Genomic DNA, 23,509 nt, shown 5'->3' on the forward strand with positions numbered 1-23,509 from the left:
GCTCAGCTGGAACTGTTGGCCAGCACACCTACACCTGGTCTCACTGCAGCATAGGAGCCTTGAAGGTTGTACACAATGACTCAGGACTCTTGCACTGGTGTTCCAGAGAATCAGGTAGAAGCTGGAGTGCTTTCTGTATCTAATCTTGGAAGTTACAGTGGCAGAAGGTACCTAGCATCACTTCCTTTATTTAGTTAACTGGCCCCTCACCCCCATACTGGAGATTTAACCCAGGGCCACACTACATTCTAGGCAAGTGCTCTATCACTGAGCACTTAGTCCTGTTTATTTATTTAGTTTGGTACTGAACCCAGGAGTACTTAACCACTGAGTCACATCCCCTGCCCACTTTTTAAAATTTTTTATTTTGAGGCAGAGACTCAATAAGTTCTTTTAGGCTTCGCCAAGTTGCTGAGGCTTGTTTTGAACTTGATATCCTCCTGCCTCAGCCTCTAGAGTCGCTAGGATTGCAGGAATATGCCACCACGCCTGGCCCTTTGCCCTTTTTATTTTTAATTTAAAGACATGGTCTTGCTAAGTTTCCCATCTTGGTTTACAATTTGTAATCCTCCTGCCTCAACCTCCCCAGTAGCTGGGATTATAGGTGTGTACCACTATGGCAGGCCTGGTCAACTGGTCTTTATTGTTTATATGCAGATTAAGGGGTGGGGCATAGATCCGCCTCTCTATTGGAGAAGTGTCAGAAAATTTACAGATTTACTGATAGGTCAGGCTTTTTTTTTTTTTTTTTTTTTGAGAGTGTGTGTGTGTGTGTGTGTGTGTGTGCGCGCGCGTGCTGGGATCAAACCTGAACCCATAGCCTTGCTTTATTTTTTGGTACTGGGGTTGAACCCAGGGGCACTCAACCACTGAGCTACATCCCCAGCCCATTTTTGTATTTTATTTAGAGACAGGGTCTCAATGAGTTTAGTAGGACCTCACCAAGTTGCTGAATGTGGCTTTCAACTCATGATCCTCCTGCCTTAGTCTCTTGAGCTGCTGGGATTACAGGCATGTGTCAGGCAGCACCTTGAATTTCTTGAACTTGCAGATGATCTAGCTTAGAGCTGCTCCCCCACCCCTTATTGGGAGGTGTTAAAACATCAGTGCTCATTTAGCAAATAGTGAGCTCCCCCTTGTGTTGAAGCACAATCCTATGTACATCTTAATGCACATCCTATTGAAGTATTGATTTTTTTTCTTATAGTAGAATATGCTCTAAAGTCAATTTATGCTTAAAGCTTTAAGAAAGGAATAAGATATTTTACTTCTTAACATTTCCATAAGTTAATTTTTTTTGTATGATACAGCATTTAATGAAAAACCCATGCTTGAGGACTAAGAATGGCAGGCTTCCTAGATAATTTCCGATGGCCAGAATGTGAATGTATTGACTGGAGTGAGAGAAGAAACGCTGTGGCTTCTGTAGTCGCAGGAATATTGGTAAGTGAGAGAGCCTGATTGGTGACATTTATGCTTCATGTTTTGCTCTGGAAATTAATGTTAGTTCCTTTGAACTGTAAGTACATTTCCAGAGCTATTTTATTTCATTGTTTTGTAAAGCTAATTATCAGGATTCTAGATACTGTTACAGAGTGTGGTAGGCCCTAGGTTTATTTTACTTCATAAATTTGTTAAATTTAAGATCTTTTCTTCAGTTCTAGTATTAATACATGTATTATTATAGGCAGTAACATTTTTAACATAATGATACAATATGTATGTTACCATCCTCAGACTCAGAATTTGATGTAACCCAGTTGTTGCGATTTACAGACATCTGTAACCTCCTCTGGCTACCAGACCTGAAACCCGGCAGCTGCTCTGGGGAAGCACTGGGTTCTCTGTTTATACCTCAGCTATAGTGCTGAGGGCCGGAAGAGGAAGATGTGTGTGGAGGAAACTATTGCTTATTTTCTTTCCCTTCGTTTTCTTTTCTTTCTTTCTTTCTTTTTTCTTTTTTTAACATTTTGTTATTGAAAATGTGAAGAATATAAACAAAAATAGAGGTGGTATAAAGAGCTTCTCACCCCTCCCCATATACCTATCATATATCTTCAAAAAACAAAACAGAAACAAATCACAACCAATCTTACTTTATAGTTTTATCAACCATGCTCTGCCTCCCAAGCATATTTTTGAAATAAATTTTAGTGTTTTACATTTTTAAGATTCATCTCTTTCATCGTACAGTTCTTTCAAAGTCCATAAAAAATCCAAACCAGATCAAATCAATTAAGGTGGGGTAGAAACTGAAGATAATTGTGAGGAAATCTGCATGCAGAATTCTTTTAAATGTTTATAAGTTTTTCTTTTTGTACTGAGGTAGAGCCTAGAGGTGCTTTACCACTGACACTGAGCCACATCCTCAGTCTTTTTTTTTTAAGAGACAGTGTCTTGCTAAGTTGCTGAGGCTTTTCTCAAACTTATGATCCTCCTGCCTTAACCTCCTGAATTGCTGGGATTACTGACATGACACCACCCCAGTTGTTTTTTATTTTTGTCAATGTGCTCTTTAACTGTGTTGGCTAATATTTTTGGGGAGGTTAGGACTGACTTTTATTTCTCATTAAATCCTTTTCAGTCTCTGGGGTTGTGGCTCAGCGGTAGAGTGCTCGCCTAGCAAGTGCGGGGCCCTGGGTTTGATCCTCAGCACCACATAAAAATAAATAAATAAAGGTATTGTGTCCAACTACACTAAAAAAAAAATATATATATATATATATATATATAAAAATCCTTGGGGCTCGGGATGTGGCTCAAGTGGTAGCGCGCTCGCCTGGCATGCATGGGGCACTGGGTTCGATCCTCAGCACCACATAAGAATAAAATAAAGATATTGTGTCCACCTAAAGCTAAAAAATAAATATTTAAAAAAAATCCTTTTCAGGTTTATTAGTAATTTTACTTCATAAGAGTTTGGAAGCTTTTCATGGATGTCTTTTAACAATTTTTAAAAATTTACTAAACATTAAGGTTATATAATTTATCATGTCAGGAGTTTAGAAAATCATATACTCAATATGTCTAAGAAATTCTTCAGGGGCTGCGGTTGTGGCTCAGTGGTATAGTGCTTGCCTCGCACACAAGACCCTGAGTTCGATCCTCAGCACTACGTAAAAAATAAATAAGTGAAATAAAGATATTGTGTCCAACTACAACTAAAAAAACTAAATTAAGAAAAAATTTCTTCAGCAGCTTATTGAACTAGGTTTGTTCAACTTAGCTCACTCAGTTATGTGATGTTTAGCTAAATAACATAAATTAAACAATTACGGTCTTAAATAGTTTTGGAGATATGACAGCTGACTCTTGGCACAACTCATTTGTGGGAGCAAATGAGGAATGTTAAAATTTGAGGATATTAAAAAGGAATGTTCTATAGAGAAAAGAAACATCAGATAATCAGGAAGTTGGTTATGTTGGAGGTTAGGTAAGAGAGCTTGCATGTAATTGTGGTAGAAGAAACAGATAAGCCATTCCCAAATAAATTTTTTAATCTAGCGCTGAGAGCAGAACTTCAGAATCTTATTCAGATTTGATTAGATATGTTCACTTCATCTGCTATAAAGAACAAGTAAACACGGGATTCTTACTTTTATATTTCAGCATTCACAACTGAAAAAGTAGAAATGTTTTGTCTCATTTATATGATCTGTAGGGAAAAAGGAGTTTTAAAGAGCAAATATTGTACTAAGCAAGAGTTTTTGTTTTTTAATGTCTTGGACTCTTAAGTTTTTCACAGGTTGGTGGATCATGATTGATGCAGCTGTGGTGTATCCAAAGCCAGAACAGTTGAACCATGCTTTTCACACATGTGGTGTATTTTCCACATTGGCTTTCTTCATGTAAGTATAAAGGTAATTCTCAATTCAAGATTATTTTTTAAAAAATATTTTCCTCTTAACGTTTACTGCTTTTTTAAATAACTTAAATTTATTAATGGAGTGTTCTCTGACATGATAAATTTAAATTTCCCTTTAATTAAGGTTTTTTTTTAAACCAAGAATGAGTGTTGAATTTAGTCAGATATCTTTTTATCATCTATAAAGATTATCATGTGATTTTTCTCCTTGTATTTTTTAAACTATTTTGTTAGTTATCAAGTTATATTTCTTCATGTTTTATTATCTTAATAGTAATGATAATATTATTTTTCTTGGAATATTGATGGTATCTTAGATTTAATGAAATGTGTTATATATCTATACACTGAACTTTTACCATGGAGGGTAATTTTTAAAAATGTGCTCCTTGACTGCATGTACTCATATTTTGGGTGAGGGCGGGATTGACCTAAAATAATATTGATCTGTGGCTTTTCTTTTTGATAAATCACTTTCAGGTTTAATGGTTATTTCACTTCATAAAAGAGTTTCACAATGTCTTCTAACAATTTAAAAATATATTAAACATAAAGATTATATGATTTTCTTATTCTGTCAGGAATTTTAAAGAAAGGTTATATTATGGAAAACAAAACTGTTATATCTCTTCAAACTGCTAAAAGAAGACAGTTCCTGTCTTCTTAATGCACCTTACTCAAACAAGGAAATTGAAGCTGGATCAAGTATCCTGTTTATTATATGTGCCCTAAGTTTCCTCTCATTTTAAGAAACGGATCAGAGAAAATCACTTAAATTTTAGCACAAAGTGAAACTGTTTAACTCTTTTTTTTCCCCTTTTCTTTTATGATATTAGGGATTCAACCCAGGCCCTTACATGTGCTAAGTACATGTTCTACAACTGAGCTACACTCACAACCCCTGTTTTAACACTTGTTTATAATGAGAACCCTAAGATGGGATAACTAATCTGAATCATTCCTGTATAACTGTAAAATAGGCAAAGAAATGAGAAAATTGATTGTTTTCCCATAATCTCTGGAGATAAATGATAGAATCTCTTATAAAAAGTATATTTTCTGAGTGTCCTTGGGAAGAAAATAAGACTTATTTCTATCCACTAGGATTTTTGCTAAATTACAAGGCGTGTTTAGGGGGCTGGGGCTGTGGCTCAGTGGTAGAGTGCTTGCCTAGCATGTGTGAGGCACTGGGTTGGATTCTCAGCACTGCATATAAATAAATGAAGAAAATAATGGTCCATTAACATCTTAAAAAATAATTTAAAAATGTTTAGTTATTTAAATACTGACTCAAGTTAGGAAAGAATCTGTTTTCCTTCTAAGTGATAGGTAAATACCTATGAGAATTTTAATAGCATGAAGCTCACTGGATCATTTTGTGTTCTAGGATAAATGCTGTGTCCAACGCTCAGGTGAGAGGCGACAGCTATGAAAGTGGCTGTTTAGGAAGAACAGGTAAAAGCACTTTGAGCTATTTAATGGATGGGGGCAAAATAGGAACTTAGCAGAAAAACCAACTTCTTATGAGTCTTTATACTGGTAATAATGATATAGAACATTTTTTATTTTTCTTATATTTTATATTTTTTAGGTGTAGATGGACACAACACAATGCCTTTATTTGTATGTGGTGTTGAGGATCGAACCGGGGTCCCGCCCATGCTAGGCGAGCATTCTACCGCTGAGCCACAATCCCAGCCCTAGAACATTTTGTATTAACTTTCAAAAAAGTTTTAGTGTTCTTCAAGTTCTTAAGAAAGTTAGTCCTGTTTTGTCCTGTTAAACTGCCTGTGGTGTATAAAATGTTACTATTCAAAATCAATAGATCATGGACTCTAGGTTACTCTTATAGTGCTAATGATAGGTTTAATCTTTTCCATAATGTTGACCAATGATATTACGTAGGAGATAGCTGGCTGTGGTCACTGACAGCATGGTAATGAACATGTTAGGGCTACAGGGCTTTTCATGTTCAATTCTGATTACATGAGTACCCACCCCAGTAACTGCAACAAAATTATTTAGAAGAGACATGCTGTTTGTGTACAAATAAATTATTTTTTGGTAATTTGAATTCTTTTGAATTGTCATCCAATAGTATTTTTCCTTTTTTAGGTTACAACATGTTCTGTTAGTATCCAGGGGTTTGTTTTCAGTGGAGTTTCAGTACCCTGTGTAAAAGGCACAGGTGAGGAATGATTTCTAACCTATAAGGAGCAGGGAGGGTGATTTTGGTCATGGTTGGAAATTTGGAGTAGGTGGGAAAGGCAGTTTTGAAGAATGATTAAGAGTCATAACAAATACTTGTAGAACGGTCACTGTACACTAGGGGTTTCCTATGTGCTTTGCAGCATTAACTCACTAGTTATCATAATGCTCCTATGAAGTAAGTTCTCTTATTGTCCTCATTTGTAGATGAAGGAACTAAGACACGGAGAGCTTAATAAATAACTTGTCCAAAATCACAAAGCATGGATGTGGTGGAGCCAGGATTGAACATTGACCATCTGGCTCCAGAGCCCTTGCTTTAAGCCACGAAGGTGTGCTTATTTCTAGGATAAAGCCTTGTGGTTCCTTTGGCTGAATGTCATATAGTATCTTTTATTTATTTTTGCCAGCTTGATTGAATATAATTTATGTACCATAAAATTCACTAATTTAAAGTGAATTACTTTGCTGAATTTTACAGTTTGTATAATTACTGCTACAATCATATGAATATCTTCATGCTCCTTTGTAGTTAATCTCCTTCCCCCCACTTCCTGGCTGGCTACTGCTTATCTGTTTTCTAACACTGTAGTTTTTGCCTTTTCTTTTTTTCTTTCTTTCTTTTTTTTTTTTTTAAGAGAGAGAGTGAGAGAGAGAATTTTTTTTAATATTTATTTTTTAATTTTCGGCAGACACATCTTTGTATGGTGCTGAGGATCGAACCCGGGCCACACGCATGCCAGGGGAGCGCGCTACCGCTTGAGCCACATCCCCAGGCCCAGTTTTTGCCTTTTCTATACTTTCATATAAATGGAGTCATATAGTTAGCATCATAATGTTTCAAACCAAATAAAGGAGCTGTGAATAACTTAGCTTTCTTTCTACATGATGCTTTAAATGATGTAGATTTTATAGCCTTATTGCTACTGAGATCTAAGCCAAAATTGGAAAGGGAAGGTATAGTGACAAATGACAGATAAACCTAAGGTAAAAGTGCACAATACAAACATTTGTGTCTGTGTGTTTGTGCACTCACTTTTTAGATGTGTGTGCTCACACTTGTGTGTATGTGTGTGCATATGCATATACTCACTCAGCAGTAATGTCAAGAATGAGGGAGGGCAGCTGGGTGTGGTGGAACATGCCTATAATCCCAATTTGGGAGATTGAGGCAGGAGGATTGCAAGTTTGAGCTCAGCCTGGGCAACTTGGTGAGAACCTTTCTCAAAATAAAACAAAAAAGATTGGGTATAGGGGCTGGGGTTTTGGCTCAGTGAAGCACTTGCCTAGCATGTGTGAGGCACTGGGTTCGATCCCTGGCACCACATAAAAATAAACAAATAAAGGTATAGTGTCCATCTACAACTAAAAAATATTAAAAAACAAACAAAAAACAAGACTGTGTGTAGCCCAGTGGTAGAGCACTAGCCTAGCATGCGTAAGGTCCTGGGTTCAATCCCCAGTGCTGCCAAGCTAAGAAAAGAGAGTGAGAGAGGGTGAAGAAAGTAACAGGTATTAATTACAAGTGAAAATGTTGTGTGAAGAACATACAATAATTTATTTGGTCATTTTTATTTTTTTGTATTTGTTACTGAGATGGAATCTAGGGGGCCTCTACCACTGAGCCACATCCCCAACTTTGAATCAGGGTCACATTAAATTGCCCAGGCTGGCCTTTAACTTGTGATCCTCCTACCTGAACCTCTCAGGCAGCTGGAATTATAGTGTGTGCTGTTGCACCCAGCTCTTTGATTGTTGTCATTAAAGAATGTTTCACAGACATTGCTATGGATGGTTAATATTATCTCTTTTTTTATAGAAAAATAAAGATGGAGTTTGTATTTCCCTTTGGGTCTATATCTAGTTCCCAAGTTCATACTTTTTACCCTTACTCAGTGATTGTTGCTGTTTTGTTCTATGGGTTAAAATTCACATTTATGTTTATATGTGGTACCAAGTTTTATCAAGTGCTTCAAAAATTAAGGGTAAACTGTTTTATAGTCCCTACCAAGCTTTCACAGTACTTAAATGTATTTGTAAACTATTTAATTCCTGGAAGAATTAGTAGGAAAGTATCAAAATAATAAATATACTATAAATGGACTATACTAAATGTACTATAAATATTAAATAATAAAGCTATAAAAAGGAACAGAAAGTAGGTGGAAAAATCTTTGTACCTAAAATGTGGGACAAGATAGATGTTCTTAATTGTTTGTTAACCTTAATTCTGAGCTTTCTGGTAGCCAAAGCAAAAGAGGGAAAATGTTATAGTTTTATTTTTTGCTAAACAAAAGTACACTTATTTTTTTCATATTTTTTATTGATGCATTATAGTTGTATATAATGGGATTTGTTGTTATATATTTGTACATGCACATAATATAACAATATAATCTGTCCATTATCACTCCCTAGCACTTCCCCCCTCCCTCCTTTCTTTCTACCTCTTGGTCCCTTTCCTCTACTAACATTCCTTTGATTTTTAGGCAATCCACGCCAACTTTCTTTTCCTTTTTTTACTCTAGTTTCTGCATATGAGAGAAAACTTATAAGCCTTGACCTTTTGAGTTTTACTTATTTTGCTTAACATGAAGGTCTCTAGTTCCATCCATTTTCCTGGAAATGATATAATTTCATTTTTATTTATGACTGAATAGAATTCCATTGTGTGTATATACCACATTTTCTTTATCCACTTACCTGTTGATGGACATCTATGCTGGTTTCATAGTTTGGCTGTTGTGAATTGTGCTGCTATAAACATGGGTATGCCCATATCACTGTAGTAAGATGACTTTAATTCTTCAGGATAAATACTGAGGAGTGGTATAGCTGGGTCATATGGAGAGTCCATACTTTAGTTTTTTGAGGAAACTTCATACTGATTTCCATAGTGCTTGTACTACTTTACAGTTGCGCCTGAAGTGTTTTTCTTCACACCCTCTCCAGCGTTTATTATTATTTGTATAATAATAAACTGGTGTGAGATGAAATCTCAGGGTGGTTTTTGATTTGCATTTTCCTAATTTCTGATGATGTTGAACATTTTTTTTCATGTATATTTTTGATTGTTTGTATTTCTTCTTTTGTGAAGTGTTTAATTCATTTGCCCCTTTATTAATTGGGTTATTTGATTTTTTTGGTGTAAAGTTCTTTGAGCTCTTATGTATTCTAGATATTAATCTCTGTCAGAAGAGTATCTACCAAAGATTTTCTCTCATTCTGTGGGTTCTTTCTTCACATTACTAATTGTTTCCTTTGCTGTACAGAAGCTTTTTAATTTGATGCCATCCCATTTATTAACTCTTGGCATTATTTCCTGGGCTTCAAGGGATACTATTAAGAAAGTTATTGCCTGTACTTAAAAGCTGGAGTGTTGATCCTCTCTTTTCTTCTAGGAGGAGTTGCATAGTTTATGGTCTGATTCCAAGCTCTTTGATCCATTTTGAGTTGATTTTTGTGTAGGATGAGAGTTAGGGATCTCGTTTTATTTATCTACGTATGGATAACCAGTTTCCCCAGTACCGTATGTTAAAAAGGCTGTCTCTTTTCCAGTGTATGTTTTTGGCACCTTGTCAAGGATCAGATGACTGTAGATGTGTGGGTTTGTTTCTGTGTCTTCTATTCTGTACCATGGTCAGTGTGTCTGTTTTTATGCCAGAACCATGCATTTTTGTTACTATGGTTGTGTAGTATAGTTTGAAGTCAGGTATTGTGATATCTCTAGCATTGTTTTTTTGAAATTGCTTTGGTTATTCTGGGTCTTTTATTCTTCCAAATGAATTTTAGGACTGTTTTTTCTAGTTCTGTAAAGAATGTCATTAGTGTTTTGATGGGTATTGCATTCTGTATGTTGATTTTGGTAGCATACTCATTTTTCAAGAGAAATTTTTTTCTTGTTTAATTCTATTAGAAAGTTTAACATGTATGGGTATATGTAAAGGACATGATGGAAAATAATTGCAAGGTTTTTAAAAAATAGTTCCTTTTATTCATTTTTAGATAAAAGCTATGATTATATATGGTTTAGAGGAAGTTGTCTTTCTCCAAGGAAAGAAACTTAATTATATATTTCTGGAGAGCTGCTGCTTTGCCTAATAAAATTAAATTAGCTAGAGGCCTATTTCTTTCAAAAATCATCCATTCTAACCATGCTGAGTTTTTGTTGTTGTTGTTGTTGGTGGTTTTTTTATGGTGCTGGGGGTTAAACCCAGAGTCTTGTGCACATGAGGCAAGTACTCTACCAACTGAACTATATTTCCAGCTCCTATGCTGAGTTTTGATCAGCATTTCTTGCCTACATGTTGTCTAAATATATGGTATTCATATACACTTAGTAACAGAATAACTGCAGTTGAGGAAAATTTAGTTTCCAATTTTGAAAATTGGCTAGGATTTTATTTTCATGTCATCAGAACTTTGTTACTTTTCTACAGAGTGATGGGCAGTCATGTGCATGTGAAACAGGGTCTGACACAGTATTGACCAGCTTCCTTAAAAACGTGCTGAGTGCACTTGGTGTTCAGATGATTTTGTTATTGAGATTCTAGAATTCTGCACAATCCAGGGTTGAAGAGACACTTCTGACCTTGACCTTTCCAAGAGTATGTGGTATAGGTTGGCTGCCTCAGATGTAAAAAGTTTGAATAGTAAGTAGCAGCTATTTATACCATATTGAGGATGGTGTACTTTTTAGAAGCTTATCATTGATTAAAAGGGAACATGTTGGTCCTTGTTCATTTCTGCCTGGTGATGGCTATCTGCAGTACACATATGATACTTATAATAAAGCAATTATATTGATGAATATATAACAGGGATACTTTTCCAGTTAGGGTTTAATAGATGAATTTAATTGAATAATTAATTACCAAGGCAGTTTGCCTAGTTTTCTCAGATACTAATTCCTCTAGCTAGTAAAAAGGTAACTTTTCTTTCTTTTTCCCTTTCCAGGTATGATTTAATCCCTTTTAGGGTTTTTTTTTTTTTTTTTTTTTTGGTATGAGTGCATTTTTAATTTTCAGTTAATTACGATAATAGATTTATATAAATATGTGCAAAATATATATTATATAAATAGTGTTTCTAGTGTTCTGTATTCTTAAGCCATTACAGAGCTGCAAAAATTAACAAAATCATAAAGCCTCTTATTTATACAGGTGCTCGAGTTTGGCTCTTCATTGGTTTCATGTTGATGTTTGGGTCACTAATTGCTTCCATGTGGATTCTTTTTGGTGCATATGTTACCCAAAGTAAGTATTACTCCTTTATTTCATAGGATAAATTCAGATGTCTTTCATATTGGACTTAGTCCACCTGGAGTAAGATTTAGTGTAATTATTGAGTTAGCTGGAAGCTATTCCTCTGCATGGAGAGTCGCTAGTCATTAATAAAGCTTATACTGCGCAACAGGATGACTTCAGTTAGGAAATCCCAGCCACTGACGAAGGCTGATCTTTCAGCCGTCTCTGGAGTTTGATTCCTTTCCTTATCTTGGACAGCCAGTCTCTTCCACTAGAGGCCATTTACTGGGGGTTACCCTGATAAAAATGAGAAACCAGTATAGATCTGTAGTTAGTTCTCATCTACACAATTCTGAAATCCATAAAATGTTCAAAATCAAGTTTTTCATCAACTGGTTTGACAGGAAAACCTGACCTAAAATGACAGGCAGTACAATAGGGTCTTTATCCCATTTAATGTATTTAAATGTTTTATTGCAAGAATGAATTTGAAGCCAGGCATGGTGATGCACGCCTATAATTCCAGCTACCCAGAGACAAGAGGCAGGATGATCACAAGTTTGAGGCCAGCCTCAGCAATTTAGCAAGATCTTTCTCAAATTAAAAATAAGGCCAGGCATGGTGGTGCATGCCTGTAATCCCACTACCTTGGGAAGCTGAGGCAGGAGGATTGAGAGTTCAAAGCCAGCCTTAGCAAAGGTGAGGTGCTAAGCAACTCAGTGAGACCCTGTCTCTAAATAAAATACAAAATAAGGCTGGGGATGTGGCTCAGTGGTCAAGTACCCAGGAGTTCAATCCCCAGTACCAATGAATGAATGAATGAATGAATGGATAAGTAAATAAAATAAAATAAAATAATAAGAGCAACTTGGGATATAGCTCAGTGGTAAAGAACCCTGGATTTAATCCCCATTACAAAAATAAATAAAACAAATTCAAATATGTTTGATTTTGGGGATGCTAGTTCGGACCCACTGGGGGTGCTATGTAACATACATGTTTTATGTTTCTGTTCTTAAATCTGAAAAATTCTGAATTCTGATGCTTATCTTGCCCTCAGGATTTCAGACAAGGGCTGTGGATCCAATATTTTCTACTGACATTTTTTCCAACTTTAGCCTGTTCTTTTTAAGTTTCTACAAAGAGGAGTTTTTAAGGGTAGGAGCAAAGATATGTGTACCCTTCCTGCAGAAACAGTTAATGTAGGGAATGTGCCTTTATATCACCATTCTGAATATCACCATTTTGAATATTCTGACTGTGCCAGGTGCAAAAGCTTTTCATTCAGGTTGGAGTTAAAAAGCAGAGCCCATTCTCTCTGGAAGCATCCAAGAGCCTGTTTCATGGGCTCTTCCCAAATATAGGAGTTGGTTTCAGAGAACGTTTATTTGTCCTCTGACTTCTCTACCTCTGGAATCTCTTTGTACTTCCCTTAATGGTCACATATTTTTATCCTGACCCACAGCTGATCTTTGAATACTTTTGATAGTATTCCTTAAATCTCATTGATTGATACTGATCATTCCAAAGATTTTTGGAATGCCTTTGTTTTTCATGTGGTACAAGTTTTAAGTGAGAGTTCAAGAGGACTGTGGTTGACTAATATTTAAATAACATTGCTCACCAAATATATCTAAAATGTGTTATTTTAGTTAATTAAAAATATGAATAGAGCTGATCATGTGGTGCATGCCTGTAATCCCAGTGACTTGGAAGGCTGAAGCAGGAGGATTGCAAGTTTAAGGCCAGCCTTGGCAATTTAGCAAGACCGTGTCTCAAAATAAAAAATAAAAAGGCCTGGGTATGTCTCACTGTTTAAGCATTCTTGAAGTTAATCCCCAGTACCCCAATAAAAATTACTGATAGAAGGCTGGTGGTACAGCTTAGGGGTGGAGGCCCTTTGGTTCAATCCCTAGCATCCAAAAAACATACACTAATAGAGCACATGGTTCTAGGATAAAGATCAACAGAAGGAAAGTACTTTTTAAAAAATAGCTTCATTGACATGAAATTTACATAACCTATAATTCATCTATTTAAAGTGTACAATTCAGTATTTTTAGAATATTCACAGAGTTGTTCTCCCAGTTGAGAACATTTTTATCACTCAATAAAACATCTCATGCCCATTATGCAGTTATTCCCCATAACCTCCCTTTCCAACCCTAGGCAACCACAAGTGTATCTGCCTATTTTCTATAGGAAAATATATTTTAAGCCCATTTTATCTCTGACTCAAGAAGGGTGAGCTGCTATCACTGATTTCCTTGAAAGGTCTGTATAGTTATGTTAAATGAAAAACTTGACACTTGAACAGTTTATTTGGGCAAAGAATGATTCATGAATTGGGCAGTACCCAAAACCATACAGGTTCAGAGAGCTTCATCCAGAAGCAGGAACAGCAAGCTTAATAGGCTGAACCCAGAAGCAAAATAGAAAAATCTTACATTATAAAGAATACATTTCTAAATTAGGTTTCAGTTTGTATACTGAGGTAAGTTTTTGGGTACCGTTTTGTAGTTTGATGACCTTCTGCTTATTTTAACAGTTACTTCAAGCAGCACATAACATTTTCCAGTTTTTATAGTGAAAATGGGAATAACTTGTCATTTCTGTAAGGTATGTAGGGAAGTGTTTTTTATAAAGGCTGTACACTCATTGGCTCTATCTTAATCTTCAAGAACCTAGTACATTTTTATTTTTATTATTTTTTTTAATTAAAAAAATTTTTTTTTAGTTGTCGATGGACCTTTGTTTTATTTATTTATATGCGGTGCTGAGAATCAAACCCAGGGCCTCACACATGCTAGGCAAGCACTCTGCCACTAGCCTAAAAACTAGTGCATTAAAAATTTTTTTTTTTTTTTAGTTGTAAATGGACACAATATCTTTATTTTACTTGGTGCTAAGGATTGAACCCAGTGCCTCATGCATTCGAGGTGAGCACTCAACCACTGAGCTACGACTCCAGCCCCAAGAACTAGTGCATTTTGAGAAATTTCTTAATTATGGGTCTCATCTTATTTCAACAGCATTGCTCATTATATATAATCATCATCTTCTTCTTCTTTTTTTTTTTGGTCCTGGAAATTAAACCCAGGGCCTTGAGCATAAAAGGCAAGTACTCTACCAACTGAGCTATATCCCCAGTCTATAATCTTCTATTTATACAGTGAATATACTTTTATTTCAGAAGACATTTATTACATGTTTCCAATCTTTTACTGTACAGTTTTTTTAAATTGTTAATATTCATAATAGCAGCTGTAATTTATATGTATGTAGGTCGAACATCACTAACAGGAAAACCTGAGATCAAGAATGCTCCAAAATCAGAAACTTTTTAATTGCTGACATGATGTCACAAGTGGAAAATTTTACATGGCCTCATGTGATGAGTTATAGTCAAAACATAGGTGCACTGAAAATATTGTATAAAATCACCTTCAGACTACTATTGTATAAGGTGTACATGAAACATAACTGAATTTCTGTTTAGACTTTGGTAGAACTCCCAAATTATTTCATTATTATGCAAATATTCCAAAATCTGAAAAAATATGAAATGTGAAATGGTTTTTGGTCCTGAGTATTTTGGATAAGATATATTTCAACCTGTACCATTTAAGGAACCAGGTACCTAGACAGTATACATAGACATTCATTTAATTTTGACTCTTTGTGGGATAGATGCCCATAATACCCATTTTACTGATGAGGAAACCAAGATGTATTGAGATTAAGTAATTTGCATAAGGTCATATTGTTTATTAGTCCATGATAGAATTAGGATTCAGTCCCAGGAATTGGGGTTAAACTTGGAACTCTCTTTTGTTTGCTATGATGCTTAAAACAAAAAGTTAAACCAGTTTCTTCATCCTGTCCAGTATTTTTTAATTAATCTGTATAGTTTAACAAAAGTTAATTATCCAAAAAATTTAAGTAGTTTCTGCTTTTTTTCCTCTTCCTATGAAAATAGAAACTATTTCCTCCAGGATAGAGTCAGTGAGAAAAATGATATAGGTCATATTTGTACAATATAACTCCTGAATTCATGAAAGAAAATACATTAGAAAACTATAAAAAATTAAAATTTTATTTTGTATCTTTCTATCATTTTAAATTTCTAGAGAATTGCTACATTCCAAACCCCATTTTATATTTCTGTATTGGTCATAGGAAGCAAAGGGACAAGCTGGCCAGGTGTGGTGGCACATACTTATATCTTAGCCATTCAGGAGGCTGAGGAGATGGCACGTTGGAGGCCAGCCTTAGCAACTTGGCTAGACCCTGCATCAAAATAAAAAATAGAAAGGACTGGGGATGTAGCTCAGTGGCAGAATGCTCCTAATCTTAATTCCAGTACTCCCCAACCTCACCAAAAAACAAAACAAAACAAAAAAAAAAAAAAACCTGATTCTTTAGCACTGGTTTGTTTGTTTGTTTTGTTTTTGAAACTGGGTCTTGTTAGGTTGCCCAGGCTGGTCTCAAACTTTTGGGATCAAAATAGTTAAAACCATAGCAATTACTTTAGACAAAAAGAAAATCCGCTAAGAGCCATCTTTGGGAGAATGAAATTGGTGTTTTATTATTTCAGTTTCATTATGGATGTCTTAGAGTTGGTGTATTAATAACAGTAGTATGTTCTAATATGTAGAGTATGTCATTATGATTGTCACCGACTTTCTTACTGCCATTTGTCTTTGTAATCTTCTAATCCATTTTACTTTGCATGTGCAGATACTGATGTTTATCCGGGACTAGCTGTCTTTTTTCAAAATGCTCTTATATTTTTTAGGTAAGTTGCTTAATTTCTTTACTTCTGTAACATAGAAATGTCAGTTCTTCTATAAGAGCAGCATGTGCATGGAACATACAGGAGTCCCTTGTATTAGTTAGAAAGGATAGGACTGCTTGAAACAATAAAAAAAAAATGCCACTGTTACATAAGAGCACATATAGGCCTTTTAATTAGAGGTCCTGCCATGTGCCAAGACCTCAGCTGGATACTTTATATATATGTTACCTTTTAATTCATAATAATATATATGTTACCATTTAATACTTCAATATATGTATAACAGGTGTTAGTCCCATTTTATAGATAAGGAAATAAGGTTCAGAGCTTACTTAACAATACCCAGATAGTAAATGCAAGCAGGGATTTGAACCTAGACACTTGCTTTATTAAACTACAACAAAAACAACACATGTATACCTTTATGAAAAATAAGAAAAAGGAAAAATTAGAATTAATACACAGTATGCATATTATATCCCAACCCTGGTAGGATTTGAGCTTTCTAATTGAGTTCTTAAGATAAATTAAAGCAGGTATAAAAATGATATTACAGGTGTGATGGTGCACACCTGTAATCTTAGCAACTCAAGAGGCTGAGACAGGAGGATTACAAGTGCCAGGCAGCCTGGGCATCTGAGTCGACCCTATCTCAAAAATAAAAAGGAAGCTGGGCACAGTGGCATATACCTATAATCCCAGTGGCCTGGAGGCTGAGTCGGGGGGATCATGAATTCAAAGCCAGCCTCAGCAACTGCGCGAGGTGCTTAGCAACTCAGTGAGACCCTGTCTCTAAATAAAATACAAAATAAGACTGGGGATGTGGCTCATTGGTTGAGTGTCCCTGAGTCTATTTCTCAGTACCCCCTGCTTACCCCCCCAAAGTGTTCTTTTAGGGGAAATCTTCTAAGAAGCCTCCACCTCCAGAGTGAAGCCTGTATTCTGTGTTTCAGAGCAAATGTCTTGCTGTCAACATAGGTATTTTAGGCATCCGTTAAGTAAGATCTAAGCCTTGAAGAACTTTGTCACTCGTTTTAAGCAATAGAGTTATGATGTGCTGTGGTGCGGTTTCTTCATATTTCTTCTGATTAGAGTTTATTGAGTTTCTTGGATTTGTGGTTTATGGTTTTCGTCAAATTTGGACTCTTTTCAGCCCTTATTTCTTCAAATATTCCCCCGTCCTCCTTCTCTTCCTCCTCCTCCTTCTTCCTCCTCTTCTTCTGCATCAGTGCTTCCTCCTCCTCCTTCTCTGCTTCTTCTGTTTCTACTTCTGCTGCTGCTTCTGATGCTGCTGCTTCTGCTTCTGCAGTTTTTTCTTCTGCTTCTTTGCTGCTGCTTCTGCTTCTGTAGTTTCTGCTTCTGCTTCTGTTTCTACTGCTGCTTCTGCTGCTGCAGTTTCTGCTTCAGCTTCTGCTTCTTCTGCTGCTGCTTCTGTTTCTTTTGCTGTTTCTGCTTCTGCTTCCACTTCTTCTGCTTCTCCTCCTCCCCACCTCCTCCTCTTCCTCCTCTTTTTAAAGAGATAGGATCTCACACCATGTGGCCCAGACTGGCCTTGAACTCCTCCTGCCTCAGCCTCCGAGTAGCTGGACCCACTGCACCTGCCACCAGGCCTGGCGCAGCTCACTCATAGTCAGTTGTTGTTTTTCTCTCACTGGTTCCGTCTGAACAGTGTCTACTGTTGGATCTTTAGGCTCACTGCTAATGGACTCCTAACACAAGTCTAGACTCATGGACTTCTGATCTACTGTTATCCCATCCTGTGACATTTTTATATCACATATTGTACTTATCATCTCTAGAAGCTTGATTTAAGTCTTTTTATATTTTCCTTGTCTCTCCTTAACGTACTCTTGCCTTCTTCTATCCTCTTGGTCATACTGGGTATGTTTCCAACTATTTCATTGCCTTTGTCTAATTGCCTCTGTCATTTCTGGGTTTGCTTCTGTTGATTATTTCTGCTTCTGTTTACTTTTCAGTTTGCATCTATTTTCACCTACTTGCTGCTTTACATGCAATTTGTTGGGGTTGGATTTTTTATTTCACAAATATTTTTCAACTTTGTTCTGGGATGCAGTTAGGTCACTTGGAAATGGCTTGACCCTATCAAGTCTTTTCTTTTTTTTCTTTTTCTTTTAAAGCTTGGTTAGGCAAGACCAGAGCAGCTTTTGTCCAGGACTAATTTGTCCCCTTCCTAGTACTACCTTCTGAGTGTTCCTTCCTATACTCTGATGTTCCATGTGTCCTGAAGTGTCTCCAATCTGTGTGAGAAACTGGGTGTTTCTCCCAGCCCTGTGGGACCCAGGGGGCTTTTCTTTTCCTGCTTGTGTAGTTTCCTCAGTGTACCTGCTGATCAGTACTCAGTGAAGATGCAGTGGCCACCCCATGGCTCTCCTGGGCTCCCTCTGCATGACTTTCTGTACTTTGCCTTGAAGTCACCACTTTGGGTTCCCTGTACTCAGAACTCAGGGAGACGCCCATGTTTTATCTGGGTTTCCTCTTACTGCACTGTTGCCTGGACACTCCTGATTTTGAAAGATGTTTGAGTTCCTGCTATTTTGTGATTGTATTTCTTGCCCTGTGACTGACAGCCTTCGGGAGATCCAGTAAATTTTCATGAGGACATTTTAGGCAGTATTTTTTAGGGATTAGATTTAAGTTCAGTTGTTTGTTTAGATTTAAGTGCACTTGTTTGAGGTGGTAGATAAATCCACATAAATGACAGCTGGATGAGCAAGAACCTTGTGTGCATTAAGACTTGTGCTCATGTGGACAGTGACAGCTGCATCAACTGTGTGCTGGGCCCAGGGGCTGGCAAATTGTCAGGCCAGCCTTTGTGTGTCCATGTGCTAGGCCTCTTCTCAGCACCAGGAATAGCACACTGGGTCACAGCCTCTCCTACTGGCCACTCCTGCAAGCTGACACACATTCCCTGACCATACCTTTTAAAGTTTCTTAAGGCTCTGTTCTAGGCTTACTCTTGTCTTCTTGCTCTTCTCCTCTCTAGATGAGCTCATTTATGCTTATAATTTCAGTTATTGCTTAGATGCCGATGAGTTGTGGGTGTGCTTCCAGGTCTAAACTCTGTATCTAGATTCTTACTTAACATCTCTTCTCAGGTTGTTGACATTTCAAATTCAACACATGCAGCATGTCCTCATGGTCCCATCTCTCTGTTCCTTCCTCCAGCTTTGCAGACAATTCCCTCTTCTTTTGGATTTTGGTTCAGGCACCACTTCCTCAGGAAAATTTTCTTGACTTTTCTGAGTAGATCACATCCTTATATTTCCCTCTTATGATATTTGTGTGCTGCTCCTTTGTGGCTTTTTTTTTTTTTTTTTCAGTTGGACTTTTACATTTATTTGATTGTCATCCTCCCTAGGCTTTTAGCTGCATTAGGAGGCAAATTTGTGCATTTTGACTCAGTCATATCCCAACACTTAGCCAGGGCCTGACATGTAGCCAGTCCTGAGCACACAATAATGATTTGTTAAAAGAATAAAGAAGCTTTGGTGACTGTAACTCAGATATAGTGGGCCCCAAGGACTGCCACTATGAGAAATGTCTCTTTCCCCTACAAGTTTCCTATGTAATAACTTTCTAGGCTTTAAGAAGGAATACTTAAACTCAGCCATCATGATTAAGCTGCTTTACAAAATAAGTGAATTTAGATACCTCCACCATGATCTTTCATTTAGTTTTATAAATGAATGCAAAGGGATCAGTGAAGTACCTGTCAAAGTATATTTAGAAAACAGATTCTGTGTCACTCATTCATTTGTTTCTCATGATTTGTATTCGTATTTTTTTTAAGCACTCTGATCTACAAATTTGGAAGAACTGAAGAGCTCTGGACCTGAGATCACTTCTTAAATCACATTTTCCTTTTGTTATATCCTATTTGTAGATAGGTTTTATCTCTTGATATAATTTACACATTGCCAAATGGAATAGATTGTACATTAAATGTTTAGTTTCTTTACATTTTTATGCCTGAGTTTCGAAATAGTTTTCTGAAATTCCTTCCTTTTTTTTCATTGACTAGACTGTTAATATGTACATAATATAAGACTGTATAGATTTGATGATGAGTATCAGTTTTTTTATTCCCGAGACTTAAAGCTTGATCTGTTCCCTGAGCCAGGGTTATGTCATCATGTTTAGAGGTAAATACTCTGTCTCAGTGTCTCCAATTTCCGAAGATGTGCAAAAAATATAGCTCCATGTACATTGGAGTAAGCATTGAGCCATTAAAAAAGGTATTTCTGCAAGTTGTAATTTATTTTGGCTTACAAATGGGATTTTTGAAGTGGACTTTTATATGAAGATTTTTTAAATGCCCAAAAGACTAGTTTGAAAGTTTCTTTTAAAAAGAATTCCTTTAATATGACTTTATCTGGGAAAGGATAGTGGATAATCATATAAACTCTGTTTGTATGGTTAATGTAAAGGCTATAAGGCAGCTCAGCATGTTCTTCCTGTAAAAGCAGCTTAAATGATTTACCAGGTTATCTTTTGACAGCCTGTCATTATCTGACATTACATGGTTCCATAGCAGGCAAGCTTGAGACAGCTTCAGTTTAGAAGCATGAACCATATTTTAAAAAAATAAAATAAAATAACTAGTTTAAAGATAAAGCTTCTTCCCAGATGGGATTTTATGACCTAGTGAAAATTTAGGCATTTCATCCATTTAGAGACAGACTGCAAGTCTCTTTTTTGTTCTGGCTCTCAAGCTTTGGGTGAACAGTTGCTACAAAATTTATCTTCAACTAAAAGTTCACTCTGATCCGAAACTTCTTTACCGAGTTTGAAATCCTGTATTTGCACTGTATATTCCTATGGGCCTTTTGGGACACTTTTGCTTTCCTTTGTTATAAAGATTTTATGTTGCACTTTTCCCCAGAGGGGTTTTATAGAGCCTTTTGCTGTAAAACAGAATGGTACAATGGTAGTATATGCAACTTCTAATGCAAGCCTTATCTTGCATAACTCCTGTCTCCTCTCTGAGAGGACTTGCTGTGGGCAGCGAATGAAGCAATTGCAGAATGCTGTGCCTTTTATCTAGATGCCATCTTACTTCTTTCTTGTTTCCTAAAATGGCAGTAAGCTTTGTCTTGCTTCCAGAGAATCAATCATAAGACTGACGACTTGTTCCCAGCCTTATCACCTGTTGCAATGCACATGACTGCTCATACATTTAATATTGTGTGTTGGAGAAAACGGACCATAAAGATTGGTTTGCTGTTCACTTTTACTTGTTTAAGTATACTGAACAACAAAACAGTTCGTCCTTATAAAATAAGGAGAAATAATGCCAAGACTGTAAGATGTTGGTGTAAAGGTTTATGAAGGGCATCCCTGAAGACCGACTGAAAGTGGTGGTGTGGTCTTTTCTGTTCTTGACTCTGACATGAATTTGCTTTTTAATTGTGAGCAAGTCATTTAATTTCCTGTGTTTATTTTCTCATTAAAGAAAAAGAGAGATAATGTTAGTATCCACCTCACAGAGACTGTGAGTTAGTAGGATCCTTGGTAATCATTTAAAGACACATGTGATTCCCTTAATAAAGGTCTCGCTGTTACCCAGGTTCAGTGGCTGTTGAGTCTGAATGTCTTTTGCGTGTGGACTACCATTATCAGAGTATTCTATTGTATAAACTGTCTCTAAGATCCTTGTTGTAGTCTTTGTGTTTCCATTGATTAAAAAAAAACAGGCTGGATTTTCCCATTATATATTTTTTTCTCCTAAGACATTGACATGCATTACCATAATGAGTTTTGAGGACTGAAAGGTCAATTCAAACCACTAACTTGGCCTCTTCAGCAAGAACCCTGGAGTATTCAATGCAGACACAGTGAACTCATGTTCTCTATTTTTCCTTGATAGAAGAAGGGTGTCTGGTATGATGTCAACTCAAGAGTATTTGTTTGCATTGCTTCTTTATAGATTAAAATTCCTTCAGATGAATTTCTGCCAGTTGTATACATTTATCCTAATTCTTCCATGCCACTCTCCTATCGTTACTAAATTGGATTTTGGTTAAAGTTTGTGGAAGTTTGGGGCTACTTTTACAATTTTAAGGTCAAGTGATAACTCATTTAAGCCCTGGAGGAGAAACACCTAAGGCTAATTTTATTCTGTAAACATTTTTTTTTTTTTTGCTGTACTAAGGATTGAAGATGGCTTTGCCATGCTAGGGAAGTGCTCTATCCCTGAGCCACATCCCCGTGCACTCACAGCCTTTTAAAATTTTTAAATTTTGAAACAGGATCTTGCTAAGATATCCAGGGTGGCCTTGAACTTGTAATCCTCCTGCCTCAGCCTCCTGAGTTGCTGGGATTACAGGTGTGCACTATTGTGCACTGCTTTACATTTTGTTAGAAGATATTCTAGTTAAGCTTGTGCTATTCAAATCAATTTCTTCACTGTATCATTTGTTAAGATAGGAAAAATGAGAAATTGAAGTAGAAACTACTTGAAGTAGAAATTAGTATTTTTTTGATGCTGGGCAACAAACCCAGGGTCTTCTGCATGCCAAGCATGTGCTGTACCTACAGCCCCAGCCCAGCAATTGAGTCACTCAGTTGATTATTTTTCCTTATTTCTCTAAGAATAAAAGAATAGCCTGCTGTGTTTGATAGTTGCAATGTTTTTCTGAAGAATTATTGAAGAAAATCAGAACATGCTTATTTAATCCTAGAGTCTTTTTTTTTTTTTTAACCTTGAGGGAATCGTGACACGATTTTTGTTTTCATAGCCCATCCCCATTTTCTTAGAAATAATAATTTTCCATTTTATTATAAGTGAACTAATTTGTGTGTGAGTCTGGTGGTTTAATATCCAAAGGGTCTCATGCCTGAATTCCTTTTTAAAAAATTCATACTTTTAAAAATTATGTATTGATAAATTATAGTTTATGAATTGATGAGGTGCAAAGTGGTATAGGATGTTTGAATACAACATGGAGTGATTAAATTAAGCTAATTAATGTCTGTCATTTTAACCCATCCCCTGGATTTCATTATTACCAGTCCCAAAATATTTTGTCCTCCACCTCTTTCCCTTTTACCTTAAATTTGAAACTTTCCAAGTATAGTCAATTCTTGATATTCTCAGTAGGTGGGTTCTATAAAGTTGCAGTGGACTCTGAATTCGAGAGCACTGTCTCGAATTCATCGTCTCTAGGGGAAAGACAGGGTAGGTTCCTGAGAGCTGCTGGTCTCAATGTTGTGTTTGGCTGATGAATATAAAACTCTGTGTTATGTGTATTTATGTCTAAAGACACCTTATTTGATATATATTGTTGACTCACCTCCATTGGATTTGCGGCGCCATAACGTGCTTAAACTTCCTTGTTCACCACAACCCCTAACAGATCTCCCTAAGGCACA

At 36.4% G+C, this 23,509-nt stretch overlaps 1 protein-coding gene across 3 annotated transcripts in view; it reads left to right on the forward strand.

Annotated features, from left to right (window-relative positions):
- The window catches only part of Tmem50b (transmembrane protein 50B), a 42,928-nt gene extending 21,219 nt beyond the window's left edge, over window positions 1–21,709 (forward strand). For 2 of the 3 annotated variants that reach the window (XM_027929178.2, XM_027929179.2), the window contains 6 exons: window positions 1,311–1,443; window positions 3,736–3,848; window positions 5,253–5,320; window positions 11,236–11,328; window positions 16,060–16,117; window positions 19,929–21,709. In XM_027929178.2, coding sequence (XP_027784979.1) covers window positions 1,345–1,443; window positions 3,736–3,848; window positions 5,253–5,320; window positions 11,236–11,328; window positions 16,060–16,117; window positions 19,929–19,974 — 477 coding nt within the window. In that variant the 5' untranslated portion in view covers window positions 1,311–1,344 and the 3' untranslated portion in view covers window positions 19,975–21,709. The remainder of the gene's footprint in view (window positions 1–1,310; window positions 1,444–3,735; window positions 3,849–5,252; window positions 5,321–11,235; window positions 11,329–16,059; window positions 16,118–19,928) is intronic. The other variant, XM_071615074.1, reaches the window with a different exon arrangement.
- Window positions 21,710–23,509: the final 1,800 nt, after the last annotated feature.

Source organism: Marmota flaviventris, chromosome 8 (genome assembly GCF_047511675.1).
Source record: "Marmota flaviventris isolate mMarFla1 chromosome 8, mMarFla1.hap1, whole genome shotgun sequence".
NCBI classification, from domain to species: Eukaryota; Metazoa; Chordata; class Mammalia; order Rodentia; family Sciuridae; genus Marmota; species Marmota flaviventris.